Source organism: Herpailurus yagouaroundi, unplaced genomic scaffold (assembly GCF_014898765.1).
Source record: "Herpailurus yagouaroundi ecotype Mexico unplaced genomic scaffold, PumYag 191, whole genome shotgun sequence".
Lineage (NCBI taxonomy): Eukaryota > Metazoa > Chordata > Mammalia > Carnivora > Felidae > Herpailurus > Herpailurus yagouaroundi.
Window position 1 is genome coordinate 11,414,881 of NW_024412422.1, and position 15,805 is coordinate 11,430,685.

At 53.8% G+C, this 15,805-nt stretch overlaps 1 protein-coding gene across 9 annotated transcripts in view; it reads left to right on the plus strand.

The window, feature by feature from the left end:
- The first annotated feature begins 7,544 nt into the window (after window positions 1-7,544).
- The window catches only part of PHETA1 (PH domain containing endocytic trafficking adaptor 1), a 30,225-nt gene continuing 21,964 nt past the window's right edge, over window positions 7,545-15,805 (plus strand). For 2 of the 9 annotated variants that reach the window (XR_005781112.1, XR_005781111.1), the window contains exons 1-4: window positions 7,547-7,730; window positions 9,188-9,271; window positions 10,080-10,223; window positions 11,999-12,616. Coding sequence is in view for 4 of the 9 variants with exons in the window: in XM_040443885.1 (XP_040299819.1) it covers window positions 12,017-12,664 (648 nt within the window). In the remaining 5 variants the exon portion in view is untranslated. The other 7 variants (XM_040443885.1, XM_040443887.1, XM_040443884.1 and 4 more) reach the window with 7 other exon arrangements.

The window sequence follows — 15,805 nt, forward strand, 5'->3', positions numbered from 1 at the left end:
CCACAAGGCAGGCAGGTCCTTCTGCAGAGTGAGACCCGGAGACACACGGAGAGGGGTAGAAAGTGGCTACCGGGGAGGGAGGAATGGAGCCACCGCGCAGGCATGAACTTGAAGGCAGAGGCTGCAGCGTCCTCTGAGGGCTCTCCGGGGCTGGGCTAGGGGGACCACCTTGGCCATGGCTTACTCCTGGGCCAAGAGCAGGACTCTGGGGTCAGCTGCCTGGGTACGCCTCTGGATTCTGCCACATATGCTGGCTGTGTGACCGTGGGCGAGTTACTTCACCTCTCTGAGGCAGCAGAAGCCACAGGGCCAAGGAGAGGAGGAGCAGAGAGGAGGAGAGGAGGGAGGGAAGTGTTCAGCAATACTCTTAGAAGAAGCAGAAGTAGGAAGCTAAGGGCGGAGGGGTGTGCAGAGAGCAGCTGGGTCCCAAGCTGGGCTCTCGTCAGCTTTGGGACGTTGCCCACGAGTGGAAGCCATCGGGGTGGTTGCCTGACTTGCCTTTGTTATGGTGGCAGCACCTGATTTTCCGAGCAGCCTCAGTTCGGGATGTCCCCTGGGGCTGACCTTCCTGTCCCTGCTCCAATGATCGGTTCAGGGACGGGCAGGTGAACCCACAGGGCCAGGGACAATCAATTCCAGGCTCAGGCAGAACAGTCCGATAAGAAAATGTCTTATACCACTCTAAAATTTTAGAGCTGGGAGGACATAGGCTCTGAGCTTCTGGAGAGCGATCTTGCCTCAATGAATACACTCAGAGCAAAGCAAAACTCAGAGGCACAGAAACAGAGTCCTAACGGTAATGTCTACATCTAGCCCCGAAAAGCAGTTACTCTCAGACTTCTTCACCACGTGAGTCACTCAATTCTTCTTTGGCTGAAGCCTGTCTGTGTGCAGCTTTTAGCCACTTAGCAACTGAGGGACTCCTGCCAAAGAACACCAGTGGGTCCTCCCGGGAACCCTACCCCACAAAGGTTCCTCGTGGGCCTCTCCTGCCTGAAACGGGAGGCAAGGACGTGGTCCTGGGGTTGGAAGTGTGGAGTCCCGGGTGTCGGGCAGGCCGCAAGAAGCTGGGGCTCCTCAGGGGCAGGAAAACACTCTGCCCATTGGGCTGAGATCTCTTGAGCCCCTACTATGTGCCAGATACTGTTCCGGGGACTGGGGATACAATGGTGAGCACTACGAGACACTCTAGTCTGTTCTCAGGGTCACAAGTTCAAGTCCCAAGTTGGGTGTGGAGGCTACTTTTTTTTTTTGAGCCTACTTTTAACTAACTAACTAAGGAGCAGGCGAAACTCAGAGGAGGTTTAAATCCTTGGGAGAAAGGATTCAGGAATTTGGGGGGTCAGCGGCCAGGAGAGGATTTGGGGAGGGAGGAAAGAGAGCCCCATACGAGAGGGAGGGGATGAGGAGAGGAGTTGGCAATGCTATGGAGCGAACTGGCAAGACCTTCCAGGTCTCTATGCCTTCGGCAAAATTTGCTCCCACTCAGGACCCAGCCTCAGCCTGGTGGTGCACATATACGGGACGAGGGGCCCTTGGAGTCGGGGACTCCAGCCCTTCTGGTCACCCCCCTCCCCTCCCCCCACGTGCCCCCGGGTGCGCGGTGTGCCAGGCCAGTGTGCTGTGGTGAAGGACAGTTTCAGTTCCTTCTTGGGGCTGGCTGGTCCTGCCCACTGTTGGGGAGGGGCAGCCGCCGTGGAAAGAATCTCTGCCTCAGACCCCAGCTTGGAGCTCGGTCTTCCCCTGCTGGTGACGGAGCCAAGGAGGGGAGGCGAGATCTGGATACAAGATGGCAGGTCCCGTGGGCACCTTCACAGGAGGACCGGCTCAGGCCCTGAGTCAACCTAGCACCTACTATGTGCCCAACACTGTGCCAGGCGCTGCGAGCAAAGCAGACCAAACTCCCTGCCCTCGTGGACCCATCTTCTAACGGAGGTTGGGATAGTGTCACAGGTTAGGCACAGAGTCATCAAACCCAAGTACGCTGCCTACAGTTGATTTCTCCTGGTTTTTTTTTTTTTTCTTCTCCTACTTCATGTGCCCCTTTGCCTCCTTATGAGTTCTTCCTCATCTCCTAGGCTTCTGAGAAAAACCCATGGGCCTTCTGATCTCATCTCTCCTCTCTTCTTGTTCTTTCTTCTCCAGCCACACTGGCCATTTTGATGTTTCTTGCCTCTGAGCTTTTGCATTTGCTGTTCCCTCTGCCAGGAATGCTTTTCCCTCTGGATATCTGCATGGCTTGTGACCTTATTTTCTTCAGGTTTTTACTGAAAAGCGCTTTCTCAGGGAGGTCTTCCTTGGCTCCTCCAAGCTAAAATGGCAAAATGTCATTCACAATTCCTATGTTCTGCCCTTTCCTTATTTTTTTCCTTGACTGCTAACTTCATCTAATGTATTGTATGAGTGTTGCTTCATTTTCTTCCCACTCTGATAAGGGAGGGCAGGAGCACTTGTCTATCTCTCTCTCTTTTTTCTATTTATTATTAAAATTTTTTTAACATTTATTTGTTATTTTTGAGAGACAGAGACAGAGACAGAGTGTGAGCAGGGGAGGGGCAGAGAGACAGAGAGAGATACAGAATCCAAAGCAGGCTCCAGGCTCTGAGCTGTCAGCACAGAGCCCGATGCGGAGCTTGAACCCACAAACCATGAGAACATGACCTGAGCCGAAGTCAGACCTTAACTGACTGACCCGCCCAGACGTCCCCCTCTCTCTTTTTTAAAAACAATTTATTGACGTGAAATTCATATGGCACAAAATTGACCATTTTATTTATTTTTATTTGTTTTTTAAATATTTTATTTTTAAGTAATCTCTACACCCAACATGAGCTCAAACTTACAGCCCCAAGATCAAGAGTTGTGTGTTTTACCAACTGAGCCAGCCAGATGACCCAGAACTCCATTCCTTTTTAGGGCTGAGTAATATTCCATTTAATGGACGTACCATATTTTATTTACCCATCATCCATTTTTTAATGTTTACTTATTTCGTTATTTTTTAATTTTTAAAAAATGTTTTTATTTTTGAGAGCGAGAGAGACAGAGAGAGACAGAGCATGAGCAGGGGAGGGGCAGAGAGAGAGAGAGAGAGAGAGAGAAAGAGAATCTGAAGCAGGTTCCAGGCTTCAAGCTGTCAGCATGCGGGGCTTGGACTCATAAACTGTGAGATCATGACCTGAGCTGAAGTCAGATGCCCAACCAACTGAGCCACCCAGGTGTCCCATTAATGTTTATTTATTTGAGAGAGAGACAGAGAGAGAGAGAGAGAGAGAGAGAGAGAATGGTAGGGGCAGAGAGAGAGGGGGACAGAGGATCTGAAGCAGGCTCTGCACTGACAGCAGAGAGCCCAATGAGGGGCTCAAACTCATGAACCGTGAGATTGTGACCTGAGCTGAAGTTGGACACTTAACCCACTGAGTCATCCAGGCGCCCCTGTCCATTCACCCACTGATGGACACTTGGATTGCTTTCACCTTTTGGTTATTGGGAATATTGCCGCTATGAACTTGCATGTACATGTCCTTTTTTTAAATTAAATTTATTTAAAAAAAAATTTTTTTTAACGTTTATTTATTTTTGAGACAGAGACAGAGCATGAACGGGGGAGGGTCAGAGAGAAGGAGACACAGAATCTGAAACAGGCTCCAGGCTCTGAGCTGTCAGCACAGAGCCCGACACAGGGCTTGAACTCACGGACCGTGAGATCATGACCTGAGCCGAAGTCTGCGGCTTAACCGACTGAGCCACCCAGGCGCCCCAAATTAAATTTATTTTAATTTAATTTAATTTAATTATTTATTTTTTTTAATTTTATTTTTAAAGCTTATTTTTATTTATTTTGAGGGAGGGAGGGGCAGAGAAAGAAAGGGAGAGAGGGATTCCCAAGCAGGCTCCAAGCTGTCAGTACAGAGCCTGGTGTGGGGCTCGATTTCACGAATTATGAGATAATGACCTGAGCTTAAATCAAGAGTTGGGTGCTTAATCGACCGAACCACCGAGGTGCCCCTTGTCTGTCTTTTTAACTTATATCCCTTGTGCCTGAGACACAGTCATGCTCGATAAATGTTGGAAAGAATGACTGGAGGAAACAAAGGCATTGGACTAAGTGGGGTGGGGCTGGGGTCACATGCCTGGAAGAGGCAATGGCTGAGTGAGGATGTGAGAGAGGGGCCTGGAAGTGAGCCACATGTGCAGAGGCCCAGAGCATGGTGCATTGTGGGAGCAGAGGGAAGCCAGGTGGCTGAAGCTGAAGGAGTGGGGATAGGAAATCACGCATCTAAGCGCTAGGGGTGGGGGGGGGCGGTGGGCAGAGACTAGGACGAGTAGGGCCTTGTCACTCACAGGAAGGTGGTGGACTTGCTCCTGAGTCAGTGGGGAGCCACGGAAAGGCTTTGAGCAGAAGGGTCCCATAACTTGGTGTGCCTTAAGTTTTACCAGGATTCCCTCAGTGGAAAATGAATTCAGCAGGTTCAGGGGCTGGAGGGGCAGATGAGGGACTCAGAGAAGGCTACGGCAGTCATCCTGGTGAGAGCTGATGGTGGCCTGGGACGGGGAAGTGGTGGCAGAGATGGAGAAGTGACAGACTCGGACATGGTTTGGAGGTAAAATCATCAGGACTGGTGGTGGCAGCCATCCCAGTTCTGGTTCTCCAATTCCCCTTTCCAGACTTCTGAATCACGGCCCCTTCTCCAGCTTCCCCAATTCCCAGCTGCAAAGATGCTCAGCTGTTTGCTGCGGCCAAAGCTGACCTGAGCTGCAGTCGGATGCTTAACTGAGCCACCCAGGGGCCCCTCTCTTCCTCTCTCTCTGCCCCTTGCCCCCTCGCCTGTGTGCATGCGCGAGCTCTTTCTCAAAATAAGTAAATAAACTTAAAAAAAAACAACAGTGTTGCACGGTGACAGGCGGTGATTACACTTGTGGTGAACAGAGCAGAAGTGCAGAGTTGTTGAATCACTATGTTGTACACCTGAAACTAATATAACATTGTGTGTCAACACTACCTCCAGGGGGAAAAAAAAAGAAAGTAGATTGATGGTTGCCAAGGGGCTAGGAGGAGGGCAGAACGGGGAGTGACTGCTGATGGATGTGGGGTTTTATTTTGGAGTGACAGAAATGTTCTGCAACTAGATAGTGTTGGTGATTATACAACATCATGAATGTACTCAATTTCACTGAATTGTTTATTTTGTGCTGGTGACTTTTTAAAGTTGGAAGCCGTATCTTTTTTCTTTTATTTATTTCAGCTTTATTGAGGTATAGCTGACAAATAAAATGTAAGATATTAAAGCATACATACTGATGTTTTGAAATATATAAATATTGTGAGAGGATTCCTCTACTCTAACACATTGATCAATGTGTTTCATTGTGTGTGTGTGTGTGTGATAACATTTAAGTTCAACTCTCTTAGCAAATTTCAATTATACAAACCGTGTTTCAACTAGTCACCATACTATATATTATGTTTACTCTAAGATGGTTAATTTTGGGGTCGCCTAGCTGGCTCAGTCGGTGGAGGATGCAACTCTTGATCTCGGGGTTGTGAGTTTGAGCCCTAGGTTGGGTGTAGAGATTACTTAAAACTAAAATAAAATAAAACAAACAAACAAATACAATGCTTAACTTTTTGTTATGTGATTTTCATCTCAATTAAAATTAAAGTAAATAATAAGGAATTTTTTAAAAAGGACGCCGGGCTCTTGCTTTCCGAGTTCTGCCTCTTTCACCCATGCCAAACCTAAATGTAGCAGAAAGGGCTCTGAGAGCCAAGGTGCACAGACCTCTGGGAGATTTTCCCCACAAAACCAAAACTCCTTTGTGCCTGGCCTATTCCTTATCTGGTGAGTGTCTACATTCGGGGAAGTTCCAGCCTGCCTTTCCCTGCTGAAGAATTATGATGGCGTCTGCAACAGCTAGATTCAGGGGCTTGGCCAATATCAGATACCATTAGGTATCTGTCTCTCTTCAGGCTGTGGGTTTTGGCCCTACTTTCCTCTGTGCCGGTTTTACTATCAGGTAAGCTCCAGAATTCAACCACTCCTCTCCACTTCCACTGCCTCTGCTTTGCTCTAAGCCACCACCATCACTTGCTTAGACGACCAAAATAGCATCCTCCCTGGTCTCCTGGCCTCTACCCTTGCTCCCTACAATCACTGCATCCGCCTCATAGCAGCCAGGGACCATATTGAACCTAAGACAGACAATGTTACTCTTATGTTCTCAAAACCCTCCCATGGCTCCCCACGCTTCTCAAAATAAATCTTTCTTATGATCCACAAGGCCCTAAGCAGCCGGGCTTTACCAATACTCTCTGACCTCATTTCCTACCATTCTTCCACTTGCTCACTTGATTCCAGCCCCAATTGGCCGGCTCTCTGTGCTTCAAACAGGCTTGGGATGGTCCCATCTCAGGCCTTTGCACTTGGCTGTTTCCTTTGCCTGGGATAATGGTCTCCCTCACTTCATTCAGGTCTCTGCTCCTCAGTCAGACTTTCTCTGACTTTCTCTGAGGTCTAAAACCTCACTCTCATTCTTTCTACCCCACTGCTGTGGCTGATTATCTTCCAGGTGCAAATCATTTCCAGAACTCATTTGTTGGCTGATTCAGGAACAGTGACTGGCACACAGTAGGCGCTTAGTAAGAGGCTATAGAATGAATAAATGATCCTGGTCTGTCCTGTTTCTTCTCCTGTCCTCAGGCCAGGACTGGACAATGACTGAGGCCTGGAGGGTGGTGAGGAGGGGGCAGCAAGAGCAGGAAATAAACAAAGGTCCAGGGAGGCAGAACTGTATTATTTTGTGTGGAACAAAAATAATAGCAATTCCTGTTTGCGGAGAGCACCTACTGTGTGCCATGAATTTTACATACAATGAATGTCTTTATTTTACAGTTGAGGAAACAGGCCTACAGAAGTGAAGTGACTTCTCAAAGGCCCACAGTGATTAAATAAATGACTCAGGGGGACTTGAATTCACGCCTTTCCAACTCAATTCAGTGAACTTTCCCTCTTCAATGGGGCAAGGGGTAGGGTTGCCAGGTGCCCTATGCATATAATACAGTCCTCTACTGACTTTGTCAAAACGTCCAAAATGTGCTGTATTCAGATTTTTAAAATAAATTACAAATTTTCAGCATAGTTGTTTGTCAGATTTAGCAGGGAGTTAAATTTGCGAAACCTAGCAACGCTAGCCAGGGAGGAGCTCTGACTCCAGGCCTAGGGCTGCAACGACTGGTCCCGCCCAAGACCCCAGAGGTTTTTTCCGGGCAAATCCGCCCTCTGTCCTTACCCATGGAAGCGCGTGGGATCTCAGGGATCTAGGCCTCTTTTCTGGGATAAGGCACGGCGGGAGGCGGGGGGAGGGGGAGTGTTCGTGAACTAGTCGCGGTCCCTTTAAGAGTAGTTTGGGGGCGTGCCAACGGGGGCGTGCCGAACCCAGGAGGCGTGTCGAGCCGGGGCTGGCCAATCCGGGGGTGGGACGAACGCGGGGGCGGGCCTGGCAAGGGTGGGTTGGGAAGGGTTAAAGGGGTGCGCCCGCGGGTCGCGGACAGTCCGGCTGTCCCCGCCTCCTTCCGTCCGAGTGGCGCTCTCCCGCGGCTGCGCCGGCCGGGCGGCCCCGGAGACAAAGCGCCGCCGCCACCGAGCGGGTCCTGGGCCATGGCCGGGTCGCCTTTGGCCCCGCTTATCCCGTCCCGCTGCCGCCGCCGCCTCCCTAGGTTGCTCCGCGAGGTAAGGCCGGCCTGGTGGGGGGACCTACGGGCGGCCCTGCAAGGGGACGCGGGACCGGGCTCGGGCCGTCGTGGGCCTCGGGGTCCCCCGGCCGTCTGGGGAGACCTCTGCTGGACAGCTGCTCATTTGCGATTCCACGTCACTGGTAATTTACCCATTAGGGATCCCAGCTGCCCGGGCCCAACTTGGCCGGTGATCCCCCGCCCCATAAGGGGCCTCCGCCTCTGGCGGAACTCTGGCTCCCACCTTCTGCCGTTGACCACCTCATCTGGGGCTCTGGATGTTCTTTAAGAGACACACCAGACACAAAGGGACAGAGGGCAGCCGGGAACAGTGCCAGACCTGGAGAACCAGCGGAGCAGCCTAGAGCCTGGGGCGGGGGTCCTGGCGTCCCTGTGGCCCTGCTCGGGGAAGCGCTGGTCAGGCGCCCTTCAGGGTTCTCCGCACGTTTTTTCTGCCTGTAGCTGCCACACCCTGTTCCCCATGCCCACTGTTAGGGGACACTTGTGGCAGCTGGATTCAGTCTCAGCACCTGCGGTCTGGCTTCTTGAATTGTGTGCCAAATTGCCATGCCTCAATTTCCCCAGAGTCCTGGGTTCTGGGTCAGCTGTGTCCCTGGAGACCGTGAGCTAATTATTTGCCATTTGGACAGCATCTTTCCTGAATGCTCACTACCTGCTAAACATTTTGCAGAATGGCTCATCAGGATTTATTCAGTCCTTCCCAGAGGGATGGATATTAATATTCTCATTTTATAAGTGAGGCTCAGCCTGACTCACTGAGGCAGTGCTTTTGGTGCCTTTCCCATAGTTTGCCAGTGGGTGTTCCTCGTTCTAGCCCATTGGACCCACTCCACAGCCCATTTGGCAGATGAAGAAACTGAGGCTGGCGAAAGTGAAGTGACAGTCTTAAGCCGAGGGGACAGCTTGGCCCTGGAACCAGAGGGAGGCCAGGCTCCCTCTAGCTTCCTGCCTGGCCATGGGCTGTTGAATCAACAGCAGTGCCCATAGCGGACTCTGAACTTCCTGGAAAACAGCATGAGTGTGAGGAGATAAGTGCGTGACCAGAACCTCCCAGAGGCCAGAGCCCGCACCCCTGCTGCTTCTTTCCCTCTCGCTTTTAGCTGGGCTGGAGGAGGCAAGGGTTGGCTGGTGACCTTGGGCCAGGCTGGCCCCATTTGGGCAGTGGCGGGAGGAGGGCTGCTGAGCATCAGGTAAATTGCTCTTCCTTGGCTGTCAATGGGGGTGAGGAGACCCCAAGATCAGCCCCTTTGTGCTGGTTGCCTAGAGCATATGACTCTGGGTATAGCATTGTGCCTTTGGCAAGTTACTTCACCTCTCGGTCTCCATTTTCCACATCTATGTGTGCAGGTTGAGGAATAGATCCCTTCTTATGGGAGGGATCAGAAGGTCCCTTTTGAGGGGTTTCAGAAGATAATCGTCTGATTCATTCAACAGGTATTTGAGCACCAACTACATGCCAGGCACTGGAATCCAGGCAAAAAGCCCTCTGCCCTCCTAGAACAGGCAAAGACAACCCAGGTAATTTCAGGTTGGCGTATAGGAGAGTGACGGGGGATGGGGGTGGGGGGCTCATGTGTACAGGGTGGTCAGGGACCGCTTCCCTGAGGAGGTGATGGTCAAGCTGACACTGAAGGATGAGAAGTCAGCCATGTGAAGCTAGGAGAAGGGCAGTCCAGACAGAGGGGCAAAGGCTGCTGTGTTTGAGGAACAGCAAGGAGGCCAGGTGGCTGGAGCTGAATGAGCAAGGGGGAGAGAGGCAGGGGAGGGGAACTTGGAGGCCATGGGGAGGACCAAATTTAATACTGGGACAAGTAGGGAGCCATGGGAGAGTTTATAGTGGAGGAGGGGTGTGGTTGGACTTATCTTAACAGGATCCCTCTGTGGGGAATGGATTATAGTGGGGTCAGGGGAGGGGCCTAGGAGGGAGTTTGGCTCTTACCTTGAAGAACACAGACAGGGAAGGGGCAAGTGTGGAAGCAGGGAGACAGGAGGTGACTGCAGCTGTCTGGGCGAGTGACAATAGAGACCTAGAGTGGGGAGATGGTAGAGGGCAGAGATTAGGCCACTGATTTGGAAGAGGTTGCGGGGGGGGGGTGGGAATCAACTGGGCCTGATGGGTGCAGAGTGGCAGTGAGGGGAGAAACTAAAGCCATTTGCTGAGACGGAGTGCTGAGGAGAGCATTTGGCAAGGCTGCGAAGAATATCTACAGCTACCACTGCTGAGTGTGTGCTGTGTGCCGGGCACCATGCTCTGTGCCTTCTACATAGTCACTGTGCCATTGTCACAACACCCTGACTTAGGTGCTGTTATGATCCCATTTTTCAGATGTGGAAACAAAGGCCCAGAGAAGCTTAACGCTTGCCCGGGGTCACGCATCCTGGACACTACAGAGCTGACATTTGAACCCAGAGAAGAGCAAGCCGAGACCAGACTGGGCAGAGGGCAGGGAGGCAAGCGGTGGCCTGAGAGGTAGGAGGGAGATGGGGGCAAGTAGGGTGGATGGTTCCTGTGAGAAATGGAGCCAGGGTCCACATGGAGTTGTTGGGGTGTTGGGGAGAATGCATGAGTCCTGTTTTGCAGAGAGGGAAACTGAGGCTTAGAGCAGGGCAGCCTGTGTCTGCAGTCTGTCAGGTAGGCAGAGCAGGGATTAAACACCCTGAGCCTTCAGGGCCTCTGGCCTTGGCCCTGCTGCTAGGTCAGTCATAGCTTGTGTTGCCTCTTCCAGGAAGCCTTCCTTGACTGCCCACGCAAGTTAGATGAGGTGGATTCAGTTGGAAGCAATTGCCCCCCTCTGCTCTGATTGCCTGGCTTGGCCCCACTACGGCCAGATGCTCCCAGGAGAGTCACCAGCCATACCTCATTCCTCCAAGCCCTGAGTAAGGCAACACCCCGGCTGGGGAATGAATGTTAATTGAGCACCTTCTGCAATCCAGGGACTTTACATGCTCTGTCTCTTGAAAAATATAGCTACTGTCCTATACAGAAGCCCCAATGAAGTGGCCATGGAAAACCCCCAGGGAAGGTATGGCCACATTGGGGGCCTACAGTCCACCTCCCAATAAGTCCTGTCTGGCCAATGTTGCCCCCATCATGTACTCTTTCAGGGAAGTAGATAAAAATCACTGGGCCAAATGTATAGAATTAGAGTCCTCTGCTTTAAGTGAGTACACGATGCTCTCCCCATCCCCTCCCTGTAAGTGTGGGCCAAGCCCTGTCCCCTTTACCTGGATCATTTCATAACAGCATTTTCTGCCTCTTCCTTTCCTCACTCTGCTTTGGCCTCACCGGCCTCCTGGCTGTTCCTCACGCACAGCAGCAGGTTCCTACCTCAGGGCCTTTGCACTTGCTGTTCCCTCAACCTGGTATGTCCCTCACCTTCTTCAGGTCTCTGCTCAGATGTTACTTTTCAGTACTCTCCTGACTCTCATTAAAATCAAACATTCCTTTTGTCCCTAAAACCCTGGCCCCTTCCCTGCAATGTATTTTCTACAGCACTGAAGACCATCTGGCAGACATTTCACCTGTTGGTTAATTGTCTGCCCTCCTCACCTGCCCCCAGCATGTCAGTACCACAAGGGCAGTGATCTTGTTACTGCTCTATTCCTAGTGCCTGGAACAGTACCTGGCACATAGTAGGTGCTTAATAAATGTCTGATGAATGGAGTCTCTGCAGCCCTCTGAAATAGGTTCCGTTCATATCCCCATTTCATGGCCAGGCAAGTCAAAGCTGAGTTATGGAAGCAGAGCTGGGACCTGAAAGGGACCACAGAGAGACAGCCGGTCTGGTTTCAGGGGATGATGAAAACAGCCTGACGAGGCCTGGGTTTGAATTTCAGTTCCGCCCAACTTGCTTTGTGCCCTTCTGCTAGTGACGAACCTCTCTGTCCTTTGTTCCCCCATCGGTCAAACAGGGGTGATGCTAGTCCCTGCCAGCTGAGGTTTGCTGCGAGATTAAATGAGTTAATATCTGTAAAACGCCTGGCATGCGCTAGTCATCCACAGTATTCTTTTGGAGGCGGCCTCTGGGCCCGGTCAGGGTTTGGGCCCTGGCTCTGCTCCTGAAGAGCTGTGTGAGCCGGGGCAGGCCGCCTCTGCCCGGGGAGCCTCAGCGTCCTCGCCTGCGCAAGAGGGGCAAGAGGGGCGTGGAGGGTGGCAGCCAGGCCGCGGGCGCGGGGGGGGAGGCACCGGGTGACCCGGTGGCGGCGGCCGGCCGCGTGAGTAACCGCTGTGCTGGTTGGGGACAGGCCCCGGCCCCCGCCGCCATGAAGCTGAACGAGCGCAGCCTGGCCTTCTACGCCACCTGCGACGCCCCGGTGGACAACGCGGGCTTCCTGTACAAGAAGGGCGGCCGGCACGCGGCCTACCACCGCCGCTGGTTCGTGCTGCGCGGCAACATGCTCTTCTACTTCGAGGACGCGGCCAGCCGCGAGCCCGTGGGCGTCATCATCCTGGAGGGCTGCACGGTGGAGCTGGTGGAGGCCGCCGAGGAGTTCGCCTTCGCCGTGCGCTTCGCGGGCGCCCGGGCCCGCACCTACGTGCTGGCCGCCGAGAGCCAGGCCGCCATGGAGGGCTGGGTGAAGGCGCTGTCGCGGGCCAGCTTCGACTACCTGCGGCTCGTGGTGCGCGAGCTGGAGCAGCAGCTGGCGGCCGTGCGGGCGGGGGACTGCCCGCTGCCCCCGCGCCGGCCCCGCGCGCTCCCGCCCAAGGAGAACGGCTGTGCCGTGTGGAGCGCCGAGCCCCCCGCCGGCGCGCGGCCTGGCCCCGTGCCCCCGCCCCTGCCCCCCCGGCGGCGGGCCTCGGCGCCCAACGGGCCCCTCCACGCGGCCTCCTTTGCCCGGCTACACGAGTGGTATGGGCAGGAGGTGAGGGCGCTGAGGAGCCAGTGGCTCAGGAGCCGGGCCCAGCCCTGAGGTCGCCCGAGTGGGGGGCCTGTTTCTGGACGGACCCCAGACGCGGGCCCCAGCCTCACAGGCCCTGCCCGGAGAGAGACCGGGAGGCCTGGTCCCGAGGGAAATCCGGTGGCCCCGCTCTCCGGGACTCTGCTCTGACAAGACGCTGGGTTCTGAGGGCTGCTTTAGGGCTGGTGTGACTCCGCACGGGCCACGCGCCCAATTCCACGGAGGATCCAGGGCCTGGGGGAGCCTCCTGAAGCCCCACGGCTGGTTTCGGGGGAACTCTAGCCCCAGGCCGCGCCGGAGTCACCCGGCCCAGGCCTCTTGCTGGTAACGGGCCCCCGCTGGGGTGACTGGGACTACATGAGGATCTGTGGCCTGAAAGGCGATGCCTGCGTCTGCCTTGGGCCCGGCGGCTCCTGACTGGACCACGACGTGGACAGAGAGAGCCTTGGCTGTGCCACCCCACACCTGGGTTTGACCTCCTTTTGCTCCAGGCCGCCTGGCCGTCTCCGGCAGCAGTTGCAGAAGGTGGCACAGGCGCAGGTTTTATTGCGAGACGCGTATGGTGAGATTGCCCAGTCCCAAGGGCTCTTGGCTTGGAGTGGGGCCCGGCCGGACTTTACCCTGGGCGTCAGCCAGGCCTTGAGAAGGTACTCCTGGCGCAGTAGCTGCCCTGTGGCTTGGGCCAGGTCTGTGTCCCTGTGGCGGTTCTCACATGCCCTCCTGACACTCCTTAATCACATCCTTCATCGGCTTCTCCTGGAGCCGGAGCCTGGGGTGGGGCCTCTCAGCTCACCTGACCTTGTCCAGTCCTGGGCTAGGCAGCCGGGGCCTGAACTGACTTTCCAGCAGGCTTCCCCGGGGAGGGGTGGCTGTGAGCTGACTCAGCACCCAGAAAAGGCCCGGGTGCTGATCTGGTACAGCAAAGAAACAGCTGCCGAGCTGTGTTTGGCTTCTGGAACCCCCTCGCTCCGTGACAGCCCCAGCCCACCTCCACCCCCGATATTCTGATGGGGAGACCAGGTCTTGATTTGCTTCAAGGCCGACTGCTGTTTCACCGTACTCACCACAGTGGCCATTCTTCATCCAGGGAGAATCTCGGGGGGGCTGGGACACCCCCCGGCCTTCAAGCTGGGTTATGTTTACAGTCCTCAGTACCCCACAATGGGGACCACCTGAGGACACATATGCCCCAACCTGTATTTCCCCAGACGGTCTCTCTTGGGTACAGACAGACTTGGCCCTGAGGCCCTTTCCTGCTGTCTTTGGAGACCCTGGAGCTTGGGGAAGAAAGGGGGCTGTCTGTGTCTGCAATCACCAGCTCACTGCTGGCTCAGTTGACTGGGGCTTCAGTTTTAATTTAATTTTTAATACTTAGGGTGGTTTTCTTCCCTAGCAATGGAGCTTGGCGTCTTTGCTGCTTTTGTTTCTTGTTGGCTAGTTGGAAGGGATGGGGTGCCCCAGCTCTGGGCTTGGCTGGGGGTGGGGGGCAGTTGGCACTGGCCCCAGGAAGAGGGCCAGGAGCCTTGGTTGGAGACAAAGGCACCTCAAGAATCTCACCAGGTTCTCTACCTTCTCCCCAGCAAGTCCTGCTCTCCTGACAGGTGCCTCTGGGGTCTTTGTACACTCCCATCTCCTCCTCCCTGAGTCCTGAGTAGTGGAGGTGGGGGATGGCTGCTCTTGTTCATAGATTCTGGGTCTCTACAGAGGTCACGAGCTGCCCAGAGCCCATGTCCTGGCCAGACCCAGCTGGTGGGGTGAGGTGTTGACCCCAATCCTGGTGCAGGTGTACAAGCTCTATAAAGGTACAATGCCTACCCCCCCCCCCCAAAAAAAAGCACAGGATGGGGTCAGGCTGCCTCCGTAGTTGGGTGGGGACAGAGATATCTGGCAGCCTGGAAGGAGGATGTAAAGGCTGAAATAAAAAGTTGTCAAGTAATGGCTGATTGTGTCCTTTTTCCCCATCAAAATCTTTGATTGATTTGCCTGGTACAGTAGGCCCCACAAAAGAAGTGACTAGTGTGTGCTGAGTGCCCCATGCCCGATACCTGCCAGGCACATTCTCAACCTGTTATGGCAGATACCAACTCCATTTACAGATGAGGAAACTGAGACTCAGGTTAAGAAAGCTGCTAAGTTCACATAGCTGAAAAGTGTCAGAGCAGGGATGTAAACCTCTCGAATCCTAGAATTTGAGGGGGGATGGGAGTTGTAAAGTTCCTTTTCCGAGAGGAGAGAAGGCAGAGGGAAAGGTGAGGATTTAAAAGTCAAGTGGGCTGAAGGTCTGACAGTTGGGAGGGGCATCAGGGATGGCAAACGGAAGAGTCAGAACCTGCCTCTGCTCACTGGTCAGTTCGTGGTGCCTGCCCGGGGGCCTGGAGTGCCGGGAATTCCGGAACCAATGCTAGCTCAGGGGGAAAGATTCTGTAATTGATTAGTGATGTCTGCTATGAGCACGGTAGTGGTGCTCATGCTATGTATCTTAGACTCATGGAGCCTGTCTGCTGGGCTAATGGGGGATTCACAGATGGGAAGGGGCTGGCCCAAGGTCACCCAGCATGATGGACTAGGCCCTAGGTCCTCTAACGTGGATTCAGAACCCGAGTCACATGTCTCCCTTGCCAGCCTGGAAAAATCGTGCACATTTAGGAAAATGTGGCTTAGGATGAGCAACCTATAGTCCTTGGTCCACAGGACAAGTTCAAGAATAAGAAATGAAAGCTATCAAGGTCAGGGAATCAGGCCACTGTGAGCATTCTGTGTATGCTGAGTAATTACTCCCACCTCTCCTGGGACCACAGCTGACATGGGAGCTGGGGAAGTGGTTCCCCACACAAGCTGAGTCAGGGTGCCATCTGTGGTGTTTGTGACCACAACCTCTGCAGGGCCTGGGGTATAGGATGGGGAAATAGCAGGAGAGAGCCCCAAGAGGGAGGGTCACAAGAGTGCCCTCATCTGCTAGGCTTTTTAGGGCTGGAATGTTTCCTTGCAAGCAACTGAAAGGGGGAGGGGAGACAGTCAATACCTAAGTGTTGGGCACCCGCCTGATTATATGTCAGTGTGTCCTCTTGACCGACGGGGCATGTTTGGGGCACATGGTCTAAGGATGACTAAAACATCCCAGAAGCATGACAAAGTAGAGGAAATTGTCCTCAG